The 20,704-nt window shown below is 41.5% G+C and overlaps 1 protein-coding gene across 1 annotated transcript in view; it reads left to right on the top strand.

The window, feature by feature from the left end:
• The first annotated feature begins 1,142 nt into the window (after positions 1 to 1,142).
• Positions 1,143 to 20,704, top strand: part of ARF4 (ARF GTPase 4) — a 32,164-nt gene continuing 12,602 nt past the window's right edge. Inside the window, exons 1-4 of the mRNA XM_069206471.1 lie at positions 1,143 to 1,366; positions 11,729 to 11,809; positions 13,787 to 13,896; positions 15,569 to 15,640. Of these exons, the coding sequence (XP_069062572.1) occupies positions 1,300 to 1,366; positions 11,729 to 11,809; positions 13,787 to 13,896; positions 15,569 to 15,640 (330 nt within the window). The 5' untranslated portion in view covers positions 1,143 to 1,299. The remainder of the gene's footprint in view (positions 1,367 to 11,728; positions 11,810 to 13,786; positions 13,897 to 15,568; positions 15,641 to 20,704) is intronic.

The following is a 20,704-nucleotide window of genomic DNA, read 5'->3' as shown; positions in this document are numbered from 1 at the left end:
TTATTGGACTACCTTTTGTTTCCCATTGGCTGGTTTGTTCCATGCTCATGGGAATTGTTGTTTTCTTCACTTGCTGCTATTTTAATTAAAGCAAGAAAAGAATGCATAATAGGAGCCTCCGGTCTTGCCATAAAATTTCACAGTATCTTGGGAAGAACACAACCACCTCTGCCTTTGTATAATTCTTTTCAAGCAGCATTCAGTTTTGATGTTGTTTAAAATAATGGATTCCCCAGAAATGTTCAGGGATAATAACTGCATGGTTTTAAATCTCATTAAAATTGCTGTATTTTTCTCAACATTTTTCAGATAGTAAAAAACTCACCCACGAAAAGTCAACCTTAGTTTTATGGTTAACTGGGGGTCATGTCCCCCAAAACATATACTTCTATGTACAGCCCTGAACTTAGCTAAACTGCCTGCCGAAATTAAGTTTTAATTCTATTCAAAATTGGCCTTCTGATCTTGGTCCCACCAATATTTTTTATAAACGTATCTACTATGATGGGTATGTAGATTGTCGCTGTGCTCCACAAATGGTTTCGGGTCTTTCGTACACTGCGGCCTTGTACGTCATCGGTTGCGCGACCTTGAACTATTAGACATAAACAAAGGACTCGCAATGCGACTTTGGGGGCGGATGCTTTGTGAAAATAGATCTACAATACTAGCCAGTTCCCGCAAGAGTAACTCATGCTGAGCAAGCGTCCATAAATCAGCGAGGCGTTATACATACCCTCTTTCGTTTACGATTGTTTCAGGCTTATTTGGAGTTATTTTCTTCGTTCTTTGTTTTCTTCTGGATCTTTGCATCCTTACTCTCATTAAATGAAATCTCAATGTATAGTCTATTTAATATACTTACTGCAAGCAACTGCTCCCTTTATTGTCTTACTGAAAATCTGAAGCAAAAAAAGAATCTAGAAAGGTATATCCTAAACATCTAACTGTAGTGATAGGATCATAGTACACTGAAGTCACCACTTAAAAATGTCTGCAGGATTTGAGGCTTAGCTACAGAGTTGTAGGTCCAGGCACCGTATTCGATTCCTAAGGGTTACTGACTCATTGTTCGTCGTATCGTAGGCATATAGCCACGCCCCGTGGTCCCCTTCCGGTCTATCCTGGGATGTGGCAGTTCTGACGTCATTTGAGTCGTGTTGGAAGTGGCGGTGTTGCAGCAATAGACCGGCATATCGTGACGTGGCAGAGGCTACCTGAGAAGCAGCTAACGGAAGCACACAGACCAGTAGCAGAGGGAGCGACGAGGAGTGTCAGAAGTACTCAGACAGCGCAGCCATGGGCCTGACCATCTCCTCTATCTTCTCCCGGCTTTTCGGCAAGCGGCAGATGCGGATTCTGATGGGTGAGCAGTCACTAGACTACCCTTAACCTTGTATTCTCTCCTTGTAGATGGGACATGCCTTGAGGCTGGGGACAGTTGTTCCTGACTACTTAGTGTTCTCCAACGGAGTGTGAGGGAGTTCCCTGATTGACTGTCAGCCGGCGAGTGTCTCCTCAGTGGTTCAGGGCAGTGTTCTGGTGGCACCCCCTTTATCTTCAGATGAATTAATGTTAACAGTGTTCCTTGGTAAATGCATTCCGTGCCTGGTGTTCGAGGCCTCATGAACTTGTCCATTTATTATATAAGTACTACTTTTATAACCTGTCACTTTTTTGCCCCTTGATCTTACGTCATACAACCCCCCTCGCCCCCCCCCAAAAAAAAACCAAAAATCACTCTAGCTCCTTTGCTAGGCACTACGCGAGTCATGACAGACTGCCCCGCAGGCTGTTTTCACAGGCTATGTCTGCTCTCACCTTCCCTTACTTTCTAGGGGCCTGGTTGCCCACGTTTCTTTGGATTTGATTTAACTCATCTGAGGACTATGCCTCTGCATATTCTTTTCCTCTAGGTTGTGCATTATTTGGCATTCCTGTTCGAACTTTCTTGCTTCGCTGTTTTACTTCATTCATTGCCTCTTCTTTAGTTGGTGGTTTAGGTCCTGTCACTTTTGCTGCTCCCTCTCGTAGTTATTTTGGGGGATTTTGTTAGTCGTTTCGTGCCAGGTGCACTCGTTAATCTCTTTCGTTGGCGTTTAATTTTAGTAAATGCTAACCTCAAAATTACATACTTGGTAGATTTAGTTATATTTGAAGTATGCCTTGAAATTATGTGCCTCCAGTATTTTCTTAACTAACTGAATTCCACAGTTTATCCGAACCCCCACTTTCCTTATCTTTATGTTGAGCTAGAAAGGTGCTCTTTCTACCTTAGATTTGTCACCAGAATTTAAAACAAGCATTTGCAATCCAATCGGTATCGCTTTTGCAAGAGTTAGAGCTATTGGCATTGTAAATGGCAATGTCTTTCATCTATGTGTTTTGGTTTGGAGAGGATGTATGTGGTTTGGAGTGGAATTATGTGGGTTGCATTGGAATTGTTAGTTGTGGATTTGTGTGGTGTGGAGTAGATGTGATTCGGGGAATTATGTGGCATGGTGTGCAGTAGAATTATGTGGCTAGTAATTATGTCGTTTTGAGCGTACTGGAATTATGTGGAGTGGGACTATGTGTCATGGAGTGTAATGCTATTTTGTGCTGTCTAGTGGTATGTTGTGAAGCTTAATTATGTAATGTGTTCTTAAATCTTGTGGTATTCTTTGGTGTGGATTGCAAACATTTTGTAGAAGTCTATCATACTGTGTGTAATGGAAGCTTAAAATAATGAATTACATATTCACAGTGCTTTCGGTCACAGGTTGTCACCTTGTAGCACTAAAAATACACAAGTCCCTTTTCTCTTCTCTACCAAGACTTAATTCTCTGGCTCTCTGGTTACACACACACAATGTATTATAGTGCATTTCCCGAAGGGTAACAACTTTTGAAATGTATTTTTCATTTAAGCTGCATGTGTTTTTCTGTGTAGCTACATGATGGTGAAAGACCAAAAACAACTTGACAGAATATTTTATTTTAGCCATAATTTTGACCCTGCCCTCATGCTCCCTGACCCACCCCCACTCATGCATCATCACAGTTCCCATACTTTTTGTTAATGCACTTCGATCGCAGCACAGCAGTACATAATACTGCACCCTCCGATGTATATGGCAAAGAGGGTGGCACTAACTTGCATTTTAACACTGGAGTGCTGCACCCCCTCCCTTCCTGTTAATCGCTTTCTTTGGTGGTGGGTGAGATCCTGTTGTTACAATACCCAATCCTCAACAGGCTCTGGTGGAGGCAGCTCACAAAGTTCTCTCTGGCTCAGTGAACAAAACAGTTGTTATTGTTCCTTTTTCAGCTAGTCTCATGTGGGTGTGTAGCAATCGCCCGTGCACATCTGTCTTGTGCTCCCTCGTGCAGTCTTAGCTCCGCGGTTTACCTGCTGGTGCTTGCGGTGGTCAGAGCTATGTGACAGACATGGGTTGACCCTTCTATCATAGAGAATTGCAGCAAAGGCTTGAGACAAAGTTTGTGTGACAGCCACTGGAGGAGAGATGCACAAACTGAGCATGCTATGCACTAAAATATTTGCGGATTAGTGGTGAAATAGATTTTTAATGCAGTACATTAAAATATGCATAGTGCATCTTTTATATCGTCCATTTATGAATAGAGTCACGTTTCAAGTGGTGGGATTTTTACATAACCTAATGCATTCTGGGAGTTGTTGACTGGTGTGCGTTTTGATATGTGATGATGAATAAAGTTGAATTTTAATTGGTAACTTGGACTTTTTATCATTTCATTACACAATGGAGTGTGCCATCCTGTAATTTAATCATTGCGTTCTGGGAGTTTTAGTTCAATCGACCCATTGGACTAAAGTGTCTAGTTTTAAGGGCTCGCTATATTCCCACACTACTGGAATCTAGCGATCCGAAGCTGATTGTCTTTTTCTGCTTGCTAGACAGAATTGGACATGAGAGATCTCCTGCTGAGTAGAATTCCCTCTCCCTGGTCTTTGTTAAGTAAAAGAACAAATTATAAATATCTACGTACACACGGGAAAGCCTCGCTAAACAAATGTAGCCCGTTGTAATAACAAAAGCTTAAAAAAGCGTTGTGCAAAAGCTTTAGCAAAACATTTGAAAAATTGAACCTTCTGAAGACACGGACACTCTTCAACCAATGCGCAAACACAAAGGGAAATAGACTAAGTAATAGAACACTACTCCAGAGGACGGAGCAAGAAACAAGGAGGGACATATAACACAAAGAAACCACACAGAATCATGCTTTGGAAAGCAGCGCCTTCATTAATAAGTCAACAGCGGTAGGCGGGCTGAAAGCCCACAGACTGAACACAGCACGTCTCGAAAAGACGGTGCATGCGCTGCCTAGGCGGGATCTAAAATAAATATGGCCTTCAGGCCTACTAACATTTCCAAACAAATGAACTGCTTCTAGAATTCTTAATGGGTTTTTTCCCATTTCCATTCCTAAAAAAAAAAAAGGCTAATTGCAGCTCAAGCTGTATCAGAACTGCTTGGGTGCTGGTGCCGGTCCCTGGTCTCTCAGTGCATCCTTCTGTGCAGGGTGTATGTTTCTTTAGTGTCTGTACCTAACTGTGGTGCCACAAGTCTTAACTTGTACTGTCCTGGCCCTTGCTGCTCTGCGATGCTTTGGACCCCCTGCCCTACGATCTTTTTCATACACTGGCGCAAGTTGAGGGGTTTGTTCTAACTGCATGTTTCATTTCGGTAGCTGTTCGTTACCAGGCCATGTCAGTCACTGTTAGGAGGTTGATAGTTGTGTCAATGTTTCATACTCTGCAGCACATTAAAACAGAGTTAAAGGGTATATAGGAGCTGGTAATTCAAAAGTGTTTAATGCTTTCTTCTATCCACTCTTCGCCTAGAATTGAACAAAACCTTTATCTACACCCAATTACACTTATTCTGATGGGCTAGATTAAAAACTGGTTGGTGGTGGCGATGCTGGAAAAGGGCATTTCACGACGTGCATCACAGTACCAAGGGCCACACTCGAGCTGTACTTTTATCTCCTGATGTAGGAAGTTACCCACCTGTGTGGGATCATGCTGGTGTGTGGGTTTGTCTGTTTTTACAGGGTTCCTGTAGTATAGTCTGCACCTTTTTGCCACTGTACATAGACAAATGTATTCTGTTCGTACAAAAAGGGTAGTTTTTGTGTCTCCCTGCTTGCTGCTGCTTCTGAAAGACACTGCCCTTCCATTTGTGTGATTGGCTGCAGCAGTCACCCTGCTGTGTGATAAAAGCAGCATGCATTTGAGCTGAGCAGGGTAGATCTTGGTGGACACTAAAATTTGTTGTTTTACATTATGTGTTCCCTGTACCTGTAGGGTCTTTTCGAGGGAATGGGTCTGTGAAACAGCTCCTGCATTCAAGGGGTGCCGCTACTGAGTGGACCTAGAACTGCCAACCCAAGGGCATGGCTATTTTAATCAACTTAGGCACATTAGGTTGTCGTCAATGGCCAAACAGAAAGACAATTAGAACCAGTAAGTGTTAGTATGCATTTTCTTGCAGTTATTTTGGATATTTTGGGGGAAGGGGATCATGATATAGTTTAAATGACTATTACTTTAAACTTAATTGATACGGCTAAGTGGAAGGTAAATCTTTCCCATATCTATACGCAGCACAAAAGCTGCTAATAGCTTTGGCAACTGTGTCCAGCTTTGGGCCCACCCAATATCCTCTGCCTAAGTGGTTAAACATCTGAGTCGCTCATAGTTCTGAGAGGTAACTCTTTGTTTCACGTTACTGCACTCTTCTTTTTTTTTTTTTGTCTCTATCCTGGCAGTTCCTCTCTTCCTTGCTATTAATGTAACAATATAGAGATTTCTAGTTTTTTTCGTGTTTGGGGTTGGCCAGGCTACCTGAAATAAAAATCGAAGAACACACATCGGTGTGCAGAAACTTAATATGCAGCTCAAGCAATTTTTAAGCATTACTAGGTTAGTATTCCTTAAAATTGTCTGATTGAAAAACTACACAATCGCCCTATAGTCTTTAAATGCAGTCTCATTTTTCGCTAGGGATATATTTACATGTGCAGCAGGTGTCATTTCTTTCAATAGGCTCTTAAGTCTTACATGTGTCTTTTTATTGTTTCAACTTCTCCCTTCTGGTAAAGTACCACAATATAGAGGGACTGATTTAAAATAATCCTTTCATCTTCAGCTGCAGGTGTTACTGTTTCAATAATATCCTAGAATTAATATTTCTTACTAGAAGTCCTTTCTTTCTTCCAGAATTTGCACCCCAGGATATAGATCCCAACATTGCTGGTAATTGGACTATCCACTGCCCTTCACTATGTTACTTTTCAATTATGACTTTGGGCCTGATTTAGGGGTTGGGGGACGGGTTACTCCGTCACAAGTGTGAAGGATAGCCCATCCGGCTTATTATGACGCATGTAATAAGGTTTATAAGCTGTCCGTCACATTTGCGTCAAGAGGCCTATGCGCCTAACTATAGATCATGCCCTAAGTTTTCAAACGTGTTTTGTCTGTATATATGTTGCAGAGGAGTTGATCGCTCTTGTGTGATTAATGATAAGACCCATAGGTCATAAGTCTCATTTTGTTTCACTAGTAACGTGTTAAGTTAGGTAAATCTTTGCCAGAATTGGCAACAATCTCTCATCTGGTTCTTTCCTCCAAATTTGATGCAGATTGGTCAGGTAGGCCAACAGTGATGGGCAGTGCGTAGCATGAGGCATTTTAATCCCCCATGATAATTTATTATTCTTTCCTCTACAGCAACAGCGACTGCATAGATTTGCACCAAACGTAGCATAATGATGGAACCATGTAAATCATTTTGGTTTGGTGTAAGTCTAGACACTGTTCTTTAAGATATTTGAAAAATAAAAAGGAATAGTGACATAGGAAAATGAAGTGCATCTGTACTTGGACAGATCAGATTGGGAGATGGATTGGCTGTCATCTTCAAATTTCTGCCATCATTGCATGATTTAAAAACCATGCCCAAACCCAGATAAGCACATACTTGGGCTAGTACTTGAGTTGCTTCACAGTGGATGTCATGGCAACAACCATAACACATATTTCCGTAGTTTTTATGTCTTAACCGTGTCTCTCAAAATAAGTTTCTACACACAATAAAAAAAGTGTATCTGACGCGTCAAGAATTTTCAATTCTGTTAAGGACATGGAGGCGAGAATTTTGCTTTTCTTTCTTTTACTGAACAATTAAAGCATCCAATTAAAACACTTGAAACTCAAACTACATAAACCATGAGCCCCAGTAGTCTGGTGTCCTGGCCATCAAGGGCCCGCTTCCTGAATATGTACTCCTGCCACCATAGTCCTTCCTCTTTCTTTGCAAACCTCAAGGATAATGCTTAACAACCTGAATCCAAGGAAGAACCTTTCGGAACAGCAACGTGTCCACCACAAGTAATTCAACTCAGCAGTCAACAGAGCTCCCATCACAGCAATTCAAAAAACATCACCATTGGTCCATTTGACAAATTCATGTAGATTTATTATCCTTTCCTGAGGAAAAACAAAATAAAGCGAGGAATAACACGGAATCATGTTCGCTAAATCAGTCTCGGTGGGAAACTTCAAACCAACATCATGATGAAGCAAAAGAGGTGGCAACATTGTTCAAGATCCTTCACCATCCTGTCTCCGAACAACAGGACTGCCCTGTTGGACCCCCCTCCCACCCTAGCCTGCACCTGAAGAACTGCACTCACTGGACTGCACCAGCTGCACACTTTAGGGTTCACCAAGAAAAGAGCTTTGCCTTGCTTCTGCAACTTCCAGGACTGGACTCCCTGTATGCTACACGTACAAAGGAGCTGACCAATGTCCCTTGTATGAAGTCCTGCAAGAAGAGCCTAGCTGACCAGTGGCCATTTCAGGATTCTTACCAGGTGCATTCTGGGAACTGTAATCCCAACTCCCAAGGAGCAACTCAGAGCTTTTGGAACTTGGATCAAGTTTGTGGACACTTCAAGGAACCAAAAAGGACCTCTGAAAGAAGATGCAAAAGTTTGGAGCAACTATTGTAAAAAGCTCCATAAGTCGAAGTGGTGCACTGTGGGAGCTGTAGTCCCAGACCCCAAGAGGTAAACAAGAACCTCTGACCCCTTGTCTGGTGCTATGGACCACTTTCCTGAATCAAGAAACACTTCTGAAAGTAAGTGTAACAGTGTTACATCGTGGGTGGCCTGAACTCTGGACTTTGTCCCTTTCCAATGAGACCTTTTGTTAACCCTTTGAGCGCTATTTGTTTCAAAGCACTATTTTACTTTTAATCTTTAAAAATGAATTTCACTGGTTCCCTACATTGGATTTTTGTCGTTTTGGTGTCCTTTTTAAAGATAGGAAATATTTGTATTTTTATAAATTGGTGTTGGTGTTTTATATTATGTTGTAATTTACTTATTTACTGTTTTGTTGTTATTAAATGCTTTACACACCTGTCTCCTAAGTTAAGCCTAACTGCTCCTGGGTCAAGCTACCAAGGGTTGAGCAAGGATTAATTTAGTGATCCCTTATCTGGACCTAGTGGGGGTTTGTGGCCTATTGTTAAGTGTAGGTACCTGCCTGCTTTTACCAATAACCCACTTTACAAAATACATCTACTGTATATCTTTAGTTTATTTGTTAAGGACCATTTGCTTAAAAATATTTACTTAAATATGTGTTTTGCCCTTTAGACCAACAGTATATAAGGGTAAGCCTGTGTACACATTTTACTCATAGTGAACAGAGTTAATTTCAGATTTTCTTCTGACAAGTTAGCTGTTATGATGCCAGTACAACTGTAGGTGTCTTTGGCAAATGTTTAAATGCATGGTTCTAACAAGAGAGGCCAACAGCTGTCGGTTTGTGTGGGTATTACATAAACTGGCGGGAAAGGGTGAAGCAATTAACGGTCAAAATTGCCAGTGCAGAAGTTGGTTCCTACTTTTTATTTTTGCATTTCATGATTGTGTGCAAGCTCTGGCTTGTGTTTCGTCAGACATCATATTCTTCACATTTTGAATAAAATTCAGTGTATTGTGCAAGACTTAGGATATAGTGCGTGTTTTCAGCGAATTGACAATAAGGATGCAGAAGAAGCGCTATGCATTACTATTTATCATGCTTTATTTGTAATGCCGATGTTTAAGTACATTGGGAGGTCTAACTGCTGTCCTTCGTAAACATAAAGCGGCAATCTTCAGCACTCTATTCCTAGGCTAAGTTCTATATGGCGAAGTTAACCCTTTAGTACACCGACTACATTGTTTTAGTTATCCTTCTAATTCCCTTTACTTCTAGACTGGTGAGTGGAATGAAGTAAACTAAATGAAGCACCGGAAAAAAAATATGGACTAATAGGGAATACTCTGTTTGACAATTGGAAGTCCCTAACCAACTGAAACAGTTTTGTTATTGGTTAACATAACACAAAAATATTGTAGTATCATTATAGAAAAGTAGGCGTATAAAAACAGTACATCGTATGAAAGGATAAAGAGAGTCTAAGTCAGAAATGTCACGTTTCAAGGTAAGGAATTACCAATCCAAATTTTTTTTATTTAAAAACCGTGTAAAAGGGTTAATATTTAAACCTCGTGCTGTCATCAAGGAAAAGACCAAGAATGAAATTTTAGGTAGTAATATGTTCCATTTTCTCGCTGGGTTGAGCTTCACTTAGGTACTGGACATCCAGGTCTGGATGTTGTCAGCAATGTTAGAGGCGTTGGATGTCTGAAGCAGAGAAGACTTTAAAGTAGCAGTGTGCGTCATCAGCATATTGGTGAATCTTGGTGTTATCTGTGAGTAGAGCATTAAGCTGCTTTATTTAAAGTTTGAATATAGGAGACATTATGGAGCTCTTGGACGTTCCACAGGTGATCGGGATCTTTTGTGAGCTGGAGGTGCCCATGTGAACAAACTTGTGTCTATTGGAAAGGTAGGAGGAGAACCAGTGAAGAATATTGAAGTTCAACCCCACCAGAGACTTCACGGTCCATATGAGGTGGGCTGCTCAACTGTGTCAACGGCAACTGAGAGGACTAGAAATATCAAGCGGAAGGGGCCCTTTTCATTTGTGGTCAAGAGGGCATCATCTACGATTGCAAATGTATATATCCACATTCACACCAAATTTGCATGTTGCAGCTAGAATCCTCAATGCTGAAACGTACTTCTCAGCACTTTCCTCCATAGATTGTTTGCAATTCAAAAAGTTTGCACTGAGCATATAAAGTGCGTTGTACTGAAGATTGATGTTTTGACGCTCTTGATGTAGCTCCATTGAAAGAATACAATAAAGGCTGCCAAGTCTGATCGCTCATTTGCCCTCATCTCTGTTGAATGCACTCTTGACCCACTCCTTCATGCCCTAATAGTATGCAAAGGGTGATATTACACATGAGTATCAAGAAAGACTATTGCTAGGTAGGCAGTTCAGTTTTGGTGCCACATGTCTCTTTCTGCAGTGTTTAACAGGATACCGTTGACCTTTGTAAAGTGGCTTGTCAACCACAAGGGCTAGTTCACGGTCATGTAAACTAGAAAGAAACAAAAATCCTATTGCCATTCGCTAGCGTTGCTGATGGCACTCGCTGTGTACTGGTTTGTTTTAATGGCTTCTCAAGCCAAGTTGCGGGGTGGACTGGTTTATGCTCACCTGCACAGCGAGTGTTCGAATAGATCCAGAGGGTAGTGAGGCCCTCTTGCCTCCTTCCACACCATTGTTCTGGTTTCCTTCCCTGCCCCCTTTCCCTACATAACTTTTTCTTCTTCTCTCTTCATTTTATGTCTGTACTGACGGCTTTAGATGTCTGCCAGGCTCTTGCATTAAATATAAATGTTTTTGCAGCAATATCAAGCTTTTATGTTCAACCGACTTTATTATAACTCAGTTTAAGCCAGCTGCTATTTAATATCTCATTTCATACTATCTTAAGATCGTATACTATGCGAACAGCTTGCATCTGGGTCCCTTTTAGAATTTGCACTGCCATTTAATATTAGACACCGGAGAAAGAACCTGGTGTGTGGTGATCATCACCAAAGCTGCTACTTGCAAATTGGCCAAAATCTTTGGGTTATTGTTAAGCAATTTATTATTTTTTAGCGCCTAGATGAACTACAACAACTTACTGTTGAATTCCAATGGAACTATGATATTTTTCCACCATGAAGATTAAAAAAGTATAACCCTCTTTGAGTGAGTTAATCCCTAAAGTATAGTCTGTAACTGTAATAATCAGTTACAGAGTACTTTCATCCTCAGTTTTCACAGAGCACAGTACCATTATGGATTGCCATTTGTTGTGGCTGTTGGTAAAGCATAGTGCCAGAATCTAAATTGGGTCATCGGAGTAGTTCACAGTATTGGCCTGGGTTATTCCCCAGTATATGGATGCAGGAACCTCTCTTGCAGCACCTGAGATCTGCCAGGTGCATGTAACTTAACCAAGAAAATTGCTATTTGACACCGGAAGTCAGAAACAAACCATCTCTGTACAGGCATGAATACCCAACAATTCCTTGTCTTTGTGTTTTTCCTTGATCTGGCAAACTAGCCTATGTACTGAACTAACTAGGGTGCCATACGGCTCATGCTCCTATCAACTATTGTTCCCCAAGGTTTGGTGCAGCAATTCTAGAATGTGTGAGCACATCAACATATTTTTACAATCTTTAAAAAAGTAAATTTTTAACATACAACTGCCTTTTTTTCCCCTGTAGTTGGCTTGGATGCTGCTGGTAAGACAACCATTCTGTACAAGCTAAAGTTGGGTGAAATTGTAACAACAATTCCAACTATCGGTAAGTAATTTTCTCACCTGATCTAACTAAAAGGATGTTGAGACAGAGTTTGGGATCACATACCAGTTTTTTTTGTCTCCTCTTCCATGAACAATTAAAATCTGATCTCTTTGGGTGAATAGGAAATGGAACTGTTTAATGTTTCAAAATTTCCATAGTTTGATGTGTGTTCCCCCCCCCCCTTTTTCCTGTTTTTTAATAATGTGTCCACTTCCTTCAAATACTTGCTCCAAAGTCTATTGCTGCACTTTTAAATCAAATATTCAAAACAAAAAATAATTTGGACAGCCTTACTCATGCTGGCAACTAATAGATCCTTTTGATTGTACTATCAAGCAAAACTCTCACAACACTCTATTCCTTGAAGTCTCCATGCAGACTACTGCATTAGCATCACAAGAAAATAGGCCTTAGCGGAAGAAGTAACAAACGACATCACTTATTAGAAGTTTTTTTTTTTTTTAGGTCTATGCACGTCTCTTTAGCTGCTTGCCACATTTATTACAGTATTTTATGCATAGAGTAGGCTTTGGCTGGCTGATCCACAGAGAAGTATTTTATCATCTCATGTGATTGGCTCTTCAGATCAGTGGGTCTCAATCTGTGGTCTGGGACACCTGGGGGTCCACGAAACATCCTCATGGGGTCCATGACTGCTTTGAAAATTAACTAATATAAACAGATTTATAGAGTGTATATATAACTAAAAGTAACTAAATGTACAATTGAAAACTTTAAACATAATGTGGATATCAAGGAATTTGAATTTGGTGGCTAAAAATTAAATTAGTATCCTCAAATGGATTCGTAGGCGCAGTGCAGGTTCATCAAACAGAATATAGTATGTACGATGTGTGGCTTTAATTGAATTTAGCAAAGCTTCCCATCAATTTAAAAAATGTTTTCTTTTTTTATTTTATTGGCTTGCAAATGAAATAAAATGTGTTATCATTTGTGTATGTGTTTGATGGAATACTTCTGTATTTTTTGTGTATTGTTATGCAGTTCAAATCACTGATAATGTATAGACCAGTGTTCCTGGCTTCCAGTAATGACTCAGTGGGTGGTCCCCAGATTCCAACAATGATTCAGTGGGGGGTCCCCTGGTTCCAGTAATGATAAAGTGGGGGTCCACAGGTTGGGAACCACTGCTTCAGATGTATCTTCTACCTTCCATTGTAATGCATGGTGGGCTATGATACTGAATGCTGGCTGGTAGGTGAGATCTAAAATTCTTCTGTGGTAATTCTCCAAACATTTGATTTCTTTAAAAAAAAAAAAAAAAAAAAAAAATCACGGCGATTTTGATGTTAGGTTTTTATGGCCAAACTACATAATTTCTTCAAAACTCCCTTGCCTCTTTTCTTTACCCTTGTTGCACCTTTGCAGGCTAGTAAAATACCTATATCTATATTCAGGGCAAAATCACAATGCTTGCAACAGCTTTTCTCCCTTGTTGTACCCAGCCAGTCATACTTGATCATCAGTATGGGTAAGTGGCCCAAGCAAGTGTGCATAAATTTCCCATGCACGGCTTCTAGGGGATGTTTAGGTAATGATATAGTGCTTGTATGCTGTTATTTCAGTGCCACATAAATGACTATTTACTTTCTAAATTGCCATGCAGCGACGTTCAGAACTATTCAGTAATTGAGAGCAAATAATGTAATATTTCTTAAAGGTCTCAATGTAAGCTCTAGTAGCACAGCAGTGGAACTATTTAACTCAAGGTACATTTTCTAAAGTTTACTTTCTATACACCGGGGTTCTTTCATTCGGAGCAAATAAAGCAGTATGGCTTTTGACTTCAAACGTTTTAGTCACAGTCCGTCACTCAACTGTTTTAGAATTGCTATGCTGCAGACTCCTTGGAATGAAGTTGAAGTAGCTGCTCTGAAATTAAAGATAATTTTTTTGTAATTTTGTCAATCTTTTGTGTTCATAGAGTGACTGCAGGGTCTTTTTTTTTCTTTTCAGGTTTTAATGTTGAAACAGTAGAATACAAAAATATCTGTTTCACCGTATGGGATGTTGGTGGACAAGATAAAATTAGACCCCTGTGGAGGCATTACTTTCAAAATACACAGGTATGTGACTATAGAGTTCTACACATTAAAGATATGATCACAAATGTGAGGATAAAAATTAATTTGTTCTAAGATTAAGTTACACTGCCTTTGCAGCCCTTTCTCTTCTGTATTCATATTTGGCTTTACATATATTTGATAATAATGTTTGCAAAATTCCATACAAGCTTCACAACACTGCATGGGGAAAGAAAACAAACAACACTGAATAAAATGTTAATAAATAGGAATGAAAAACACTCTGAAAGATGCTAATAAACCATATGAAACGAGAATAAACAAGACTTCAGTTACTTACCTCAATGGTGAGTTTTAACAAATATTTGTCCGGTTCAATCTGTGGATACTCAGTAAGATCGTGCAGTTGTACAGGTAGACAACTCAAGAGTCTAGCGGCTGAAACACTCAGAAGCTTTCCTACATTTTACTATGACACTAGTTTGGCAGCTTTGGGTTTGCTGCAGAGAATAGCCCTCTTTTATGTTGATGAGTCAATTCAAGTAATTTCAAGACATGCCATGAATGGGTTGCTGGGCGACATAAAAACCATGGGTCTTTTATGACAGACTCACAATATTTTGTGTGGTCTTATTTTTATTTTTTTAACCAAATATGCGCCTGGCACTATTTTTGACAACTTGCGGTTGACCGCTGGGTGTATTTAAACCCAACACCAAACAATAAAAGCATACTAAGAGGACTGCAGCTTGTATCAGAAGCGTCAGGAAAGCCACGTAAAGGCCCAATGATGGACAGATGGTATCGAGCTCAGCACCAGGATTCCTCACTGAATATACAGCCTGGGCATTTAAACATAAATGATTGATGCATATGCATGACTTTATTTCTTGCCCATATTCTGTAATAGAATAAGCCTGGAGAGCCTTTAAGCCGTTCACCTAAGTCCTCCGTGTCCTCTTCATTGGTCGGAAACCGCACACCATGGGCAGTAACTACTGTGACAAGGGAGGGCCGCATAAGAAGAACCAAGGGAAGGATTACTGTGCTTGGGTCTCTGAGTGATCGTTTTACTTAAGGGCTTGCTGTCACTTCTGGCAGGCATTTTTTTCCCCCTGTTAAGCAGGTCACAAAACTCAGTCCAACCTGCAGCTGCTCCTGAAAGCCTCTTTGACACAGCTTCCACTTAAACCTCAGACATGGATCCATCTAGAGCATAGATCTTGAGCTCAGGAACTGACGTGTCTTTCCCAGTTCTTTTGCTGCCTCACTTAGGTGTCTTTTCTATTTCCCTAACCCAATCATCTTTCCGCACATTCCTCTGCTCAATAGGCTGCTACCGTTGGTTAAAATAAGGGCCTGTATTATTTACGTTTTAAAACAACATTGATTGTGGCAGAGAAGCAAGTCTATGAAGGTGCCTGAATAAGTATACTAAAATATGGCAGTACTGGCATCACTAGGGACATGCTGTTACCAAAAGCAACCATTCTTGTGTGATGGTGCTATATATTAATCCTGAGAAGCTAGAAGATCAGTGGGGCTCTGAGTTTGAAAATATATTTGTTTTCTTATGTCTGGCAAAATGTGTACTTATAGATTTTAAACCCCAGTTCCTGTAAAGATGACTGTGTATTTTCATGTATTTGAAAACTAATGAAATTGTTTAAAAAAAACACATCAATTGTAAAAACATATGTTTTCTGCCTTCCAGGGTCTTATATTTGTGGTAGACAGCAATGACCGAGAGCGAATTCAGGAAGCGGCAGAAGAGTTACAGAAAATGGTCAGTAAAATTTTTGATATTTTTTTTACACTATTTTTTATTTTAAGGGCTAGAATTTAACACACATTGTAAAAGATGTTGACATTCCTCCTTTAAAGATTAGAAAGTACACAAATAAATGAATACACACTGCGACCAAGAAAGTGCTTTTCTGTTTAACCCCTATCTCACTTGTTTGGCCAGGAGATTCTGTATTGGTTCCAGACTTGGTTGGTTTGGTATGGAGACTGTCCACATTCAAATCAGTGGTATGTGCGGGGACTCTAATCCTTAATTCAGGTTATGCAGTGATTAATCCACAAGTGAGTCCAATCTTGTAAATGCAGTGAGTGAAAGATCCTCTCTTTCTTCTTCTAGATTTTGCCCCGGATAAATACAAACGGGGGAACGTACCAGCAGGGAAATGTTATCTGTGCTTCAAAGGAGGCTAGAGTTAGCCACACAAAAATTAGTTTATGGTATTCTTCTGATTTGTGGCCACAAAAAATGAATATATGGTAATAAGGATTTGTGGTGAGGTGAGCTCCAGACTTTGGTAATTAAAGAAAGGCGCACATATCCAGCATTAGATCTCAAAGCATTGAAAACGGCTGTTTTTAGCTGTAGGTAAGCAACATATATGTCTGTGAAAATGGACGATTCTCTTGACAGAATAAATTGTGGGTATTTATACTACTCAAAAAGAAATGGGAAGTAACAGATTAAAAGGAGCCCGACCTAAACCTTTCTACCCCTGCATCCATCTACACTTGTGCAATTTTGTTTTCAAATCAATTCCACATGCAGCCACAAAGAAGAGCATAAAGATAGCTTTTAAATGACCTGACATTCAACATACAAGGGATGGATTTTAACAAAAATCTGAAGTACTCCAATTCCCATCTAATGCGGTCACCAGGAATGAGAATAACTTTACTTTTGCAGTTAGAAGCAAAGTAGAGTAAAACAGCCCTACTTCAAAACGCTTACTGTGACACTGTTTGAGGCATGTTTTCTCAAATGCAGATTTGTTCTGAAAAGCAGAGTTTTTCTGTGGCTGTACCATGAAAAATACATATAATGGCATCCCCAAGGTCAGAACCGACTATTTAAATGTAAAGTGTTGAAAACGATCTACATTGTCCAGGTTTCAAGCAGTCGCATTCGCATTGGTTACACCATATGAATTAAAATGTTGCTTATAGGACTTTTTTTTTTTTTTAAAGTCATATTGTGGCCTGAAACTTTGACCAAGCTGTCACCCAAGGCGGTAAATGGTAAACATCCCTCTTGTTTCACAGTGTGGTCTGTGTTCCAGATGTAGTTTTAAAGTAGGGTACATACCTTATCACAGAAAGTTATTTCTGTTCGAAAGCTAAAGACAACCTATTCCCTGACATGCACATATTTTAATGTTCAAACCACTGATCAAGAAGCAGGTATTGGCTTAGGGCGGATTCACAAATTGCTGTTACTTCCCTTCAACAGCCTACAGTCAGCCATTGGCAGGAATGGAATTGTTCTACTAGCAATGTATTGAATGTGATCACACCCTCGCCATGCACTGCTAGTGACCCCACAAATTACAGCACTCATGACATGTTTGATAACATCATTGCTAGTATCACTGTAATATTTGCAGTAAAAGTGTTGATGGAAAAACTGCATGGTGGGTGCGCAAGTTATAGTTACCTTAGGGCATGAGTTATAGTTACTTGAGGTAACTCGAACTGTAACTGGTGAATTTCTAAGGTATGTTTAAAATGTGAGCCTAACTATAACAGCCATGTAACCTTTGTTTTTTAAGTGAAATATTTATATATATATATTGGAGGAAAGTAACCTCTTTTTGGCATGGTTACCCCCCACTTTTTGCCTGTTAACAGTGTGCTTAGACTGGAGTCACTGGGATCCTGCTAACCAGAACCCCAGTGACTGTGCTTTCTCCCTCTAAATTTGGTTGCCTAGGACCTTTGCGCACTCATCGGTTGGCGTACTGGTGTCCCCTTATAAGTCTCTATTATATGGTACTTAGGTACCCAGTGCATTGGGACACCAGGGGTCCCCCATGGGCTGCAGCATGTACTGTGCCCACTATGGTAGCCCATCCACAATGTGGCTGCAGGCCTGCCATTGCAGCCTGTGTGAAAAGGTGCATGCACCCTTTTACCTCAGGTCACTGCACCAGGTCATTGTAAGTCACCCCTGTGGTAGGCCCTCTGAGCCCAGAAGGCAGGGTGCAGGTCTCTGCATGTAAAGGCACCCCTGCATGAGCAGAGGTGCCCCTACGAACTCCAGCTCAATTGCGCTGGACTTTGTAAGTGCAGGAAAGCCATTTTAGCCATGTACTGGACACAGGTCACTCATTACCTGTGCCCATCTACATAATGGTAACCCCGAACCTGAGCATGTTTGGTATTAAACATACCAAAATCATACCCCAATACTGTTGCCAGTGTTGGTTGCATGATTCCATGAACTCTGGGGGCTCCTTAGAGGACCCCCCTGTATTGCTCCTACAAGTCCTCTAGGGTTCTTCAGGCAGCCTGTGCTGCTGCCACCCCTCAGACAGGTTTGATCCCTCCTGCTGCTTGACTAGGTCAAGCAAGAGAAGGCATAACAATGGATTTCCTGTGGGAGAGGGAGGAAACACCCTCTCCCTTGGCAATAGGTGTTAAAAGGCTTGGGAGGGGTAGCCTCTCCAAGCCACTAGTTTGCTTTGAAGGGCACATTTGGTGCCCTCTCTGCACTAACCAGTTTGCACCAGTCCAGGAACCCCCGGTCCCTGCTCTGGCACGAAACTGAACAGAGGGGAGTGATCACTCCCCTGTCCATCACCACCCCCAGAGTGCCCAGGGCTCCTGCAGGTGGCCACCGATTCTGCAATCTTGAAACCAAGATGTGCAGAGGCCCCTGGAGCATCTAAGTGGCCAAGTCAGGCAGGTGAGGTCAGAGGCCCCTCCTGACAGGTGGTCACCTTGCAAGGTGACCAAACTCCCTTTTAGGGATATTAAGGGACTCCCTCGAGGGTGGGTCCCCAGATTCAACATGCAAGACTCCACCAGGACTACTCTGCATTGTTTACTTCTACTTCTGGCCACTGGAACTGCAACTGGACTCCTCAGGAACTGACAAGACTGCAACTCATGAGATAGCCTCGCCTTGCAACATTGTTTCTCCAGCTCCTTCCAGCAACTGCAACATTATCCTGGCTGTGCATCCTTTGGGGTTGTGAGACTTCAGCCTGCACCAAGAAGCAAGAAGGAATCTCCCTTGGAGTGGAGAAGTCACTCCCCTGCATCTACAGGCACCTACAGCAATGACACCCGGCTGTGTGGATCTGCTCTTCTCTGTAACTGCGTGGATCCTACATCACAGGTGGTAGTCTGGAGTGGTCCCCTTTAGCCCTCTCTGCCCGCTGTCCAACTTGGAGACGGTGAGCCCTTGCCTCTCCTTGGAGGGCAGTACTCCTTTGCACTGCGACTCTTGCAGCTACCAAGGCTTGTTGTCTCCTACTCCAGGGGCTCTTCAGGCTTAGAGTAGCCCTGGCCTCCAGCTCTTCATCCTGCCAAGAACAGCCTCCTCTCTACTGCTCCAGCGACGTAGTACTCCTTTCCAGGTGTGCTCAAAGGGCCTCATTGCGACTTATTGTGCCTGCTGCCAGTGAGTTGCTTGTGGGGGCTACGACTGCTTCTGCTGGCTCTCCTCTGGACCTTGCTGGTCCTCTTCAGCCTTGCAACTCTGTTTGCTTCCTCTTGCATTTGCCAAGGCTTGTTGGTGGTTCTTTTAACCTCTGACCATCAGCAACCCGACGACCGACGAGGGACACCATCTGCACCGTTCAAAGGACTCCTGCAGCTCCTGGACTCCACAGCTGGTCTTCTTCCCACATCGACCTGGATCTTCATCCACAGAACGGTGGGTAGTGGCTTCTGTTCGACTGGACTCTGTACCCTTCTTTTACAGGTCCTCTTCTTCCAAAATCCACCTTTGATTTCTTCTGGTCTGGTCCTGTTATTGCACAATCCATTTTCTAAGTCCTCATGATACTCCTTGGGAAAACCAAGTACTTACCTCTGCTCTCCTGGTTGCTTGGGGGTCATTTAGGCACTCAACCTCTTGGGGTCCCTAGTTCTTCCAGCTTCCCTCAAATGACTCCATATCCTTGGGTGGGGGACTTCACTTCCCATTCCACTATTTTCATATATGGTTTGGTCCTCCCCTAGGGCCTTTACTATTTTTCACTAATTCTTACCAATGCTTGTTTCTGTGCCATTTCCTAATTATGTGTGTGTGTGTGTGTGTATATATGTATATGTATATATATATATATATTGTACTTGCCTCCAGTTGGGGGACTGCCTACAAGTAATCTAGTGTGGTGTTACTGTAATAAATTACCTTTATTTTTGGAACAGTGTGCGGTTCTTTCATGTGTGATAAGTTGCTGTGTGACTATTGTGGTATTGCATAAGCTTTGCATGTCTCCTTGATAAGTCTTGGCTGCTCGTCCACAGCTACCTCAAGAGCCCTGGCTTCCTAGACACTGCCTACATTCACTAATGTGGGTTGCCTGGACCTGGTATAGGGTTGCCAACACCAGAGATGTCCACCACACACCAGGCCAGCTTTCTCCATACATATACATGCAGATATAGGTATCCTTCAGACAGTCACCAGGAGGCATAGTTAGGACCTAGTTTCCAAAAAAGTGTTTTTTGACTTGTTTGTATCTTTGGCACAGTTTTAATATTCATGAAATTTTCCCAAAAAAGTGTGCCACTAATTCTAGTTGTGCATCATTTGATTTTGGGTGATCCGTTAAGCAGGGGCAGAGAAAAGGGGAGTAAAAAAGTGTGTTTCCGATGTTAATTCCCATAGAGATTTCTAGACACAACTACAGCTCGAACCACTGGACGGACTTCTACAAATGTGGCAGAAAGGTAGCTCTTGGTCCTGTAAGCGCGCTTTTTGTTATTTGGTGTAAATCCATTCAGTAGTTTTTGAGATATTAAAGGAAATCCAAATTTGTATATCTAGGTGCGTGAATAATTTGCAAATTCTCCTGATCTCATGCAGAGATCT

This window comes from Pleurodeles waltl, chromosome 9 (assembly GCF_031143425.1).
Source record: "Pleurodeles waltl isolate 20211129_DDA chromosome 9, aPleWal1.hap1.20221129, whole genome shotgun sequence".
Taxonomy (NCBI): Eukaryota; Metazoa; Chordata; class Amphibia; order Caudata; family Salamandridae; genus Pleurodeles; species Pleurodeles waltl.
The sequence above is the reverse complement of the archived record's forward strand: the minus strand, read 5'-3'. Positions and strand labels throughout refer to the sequence as shown.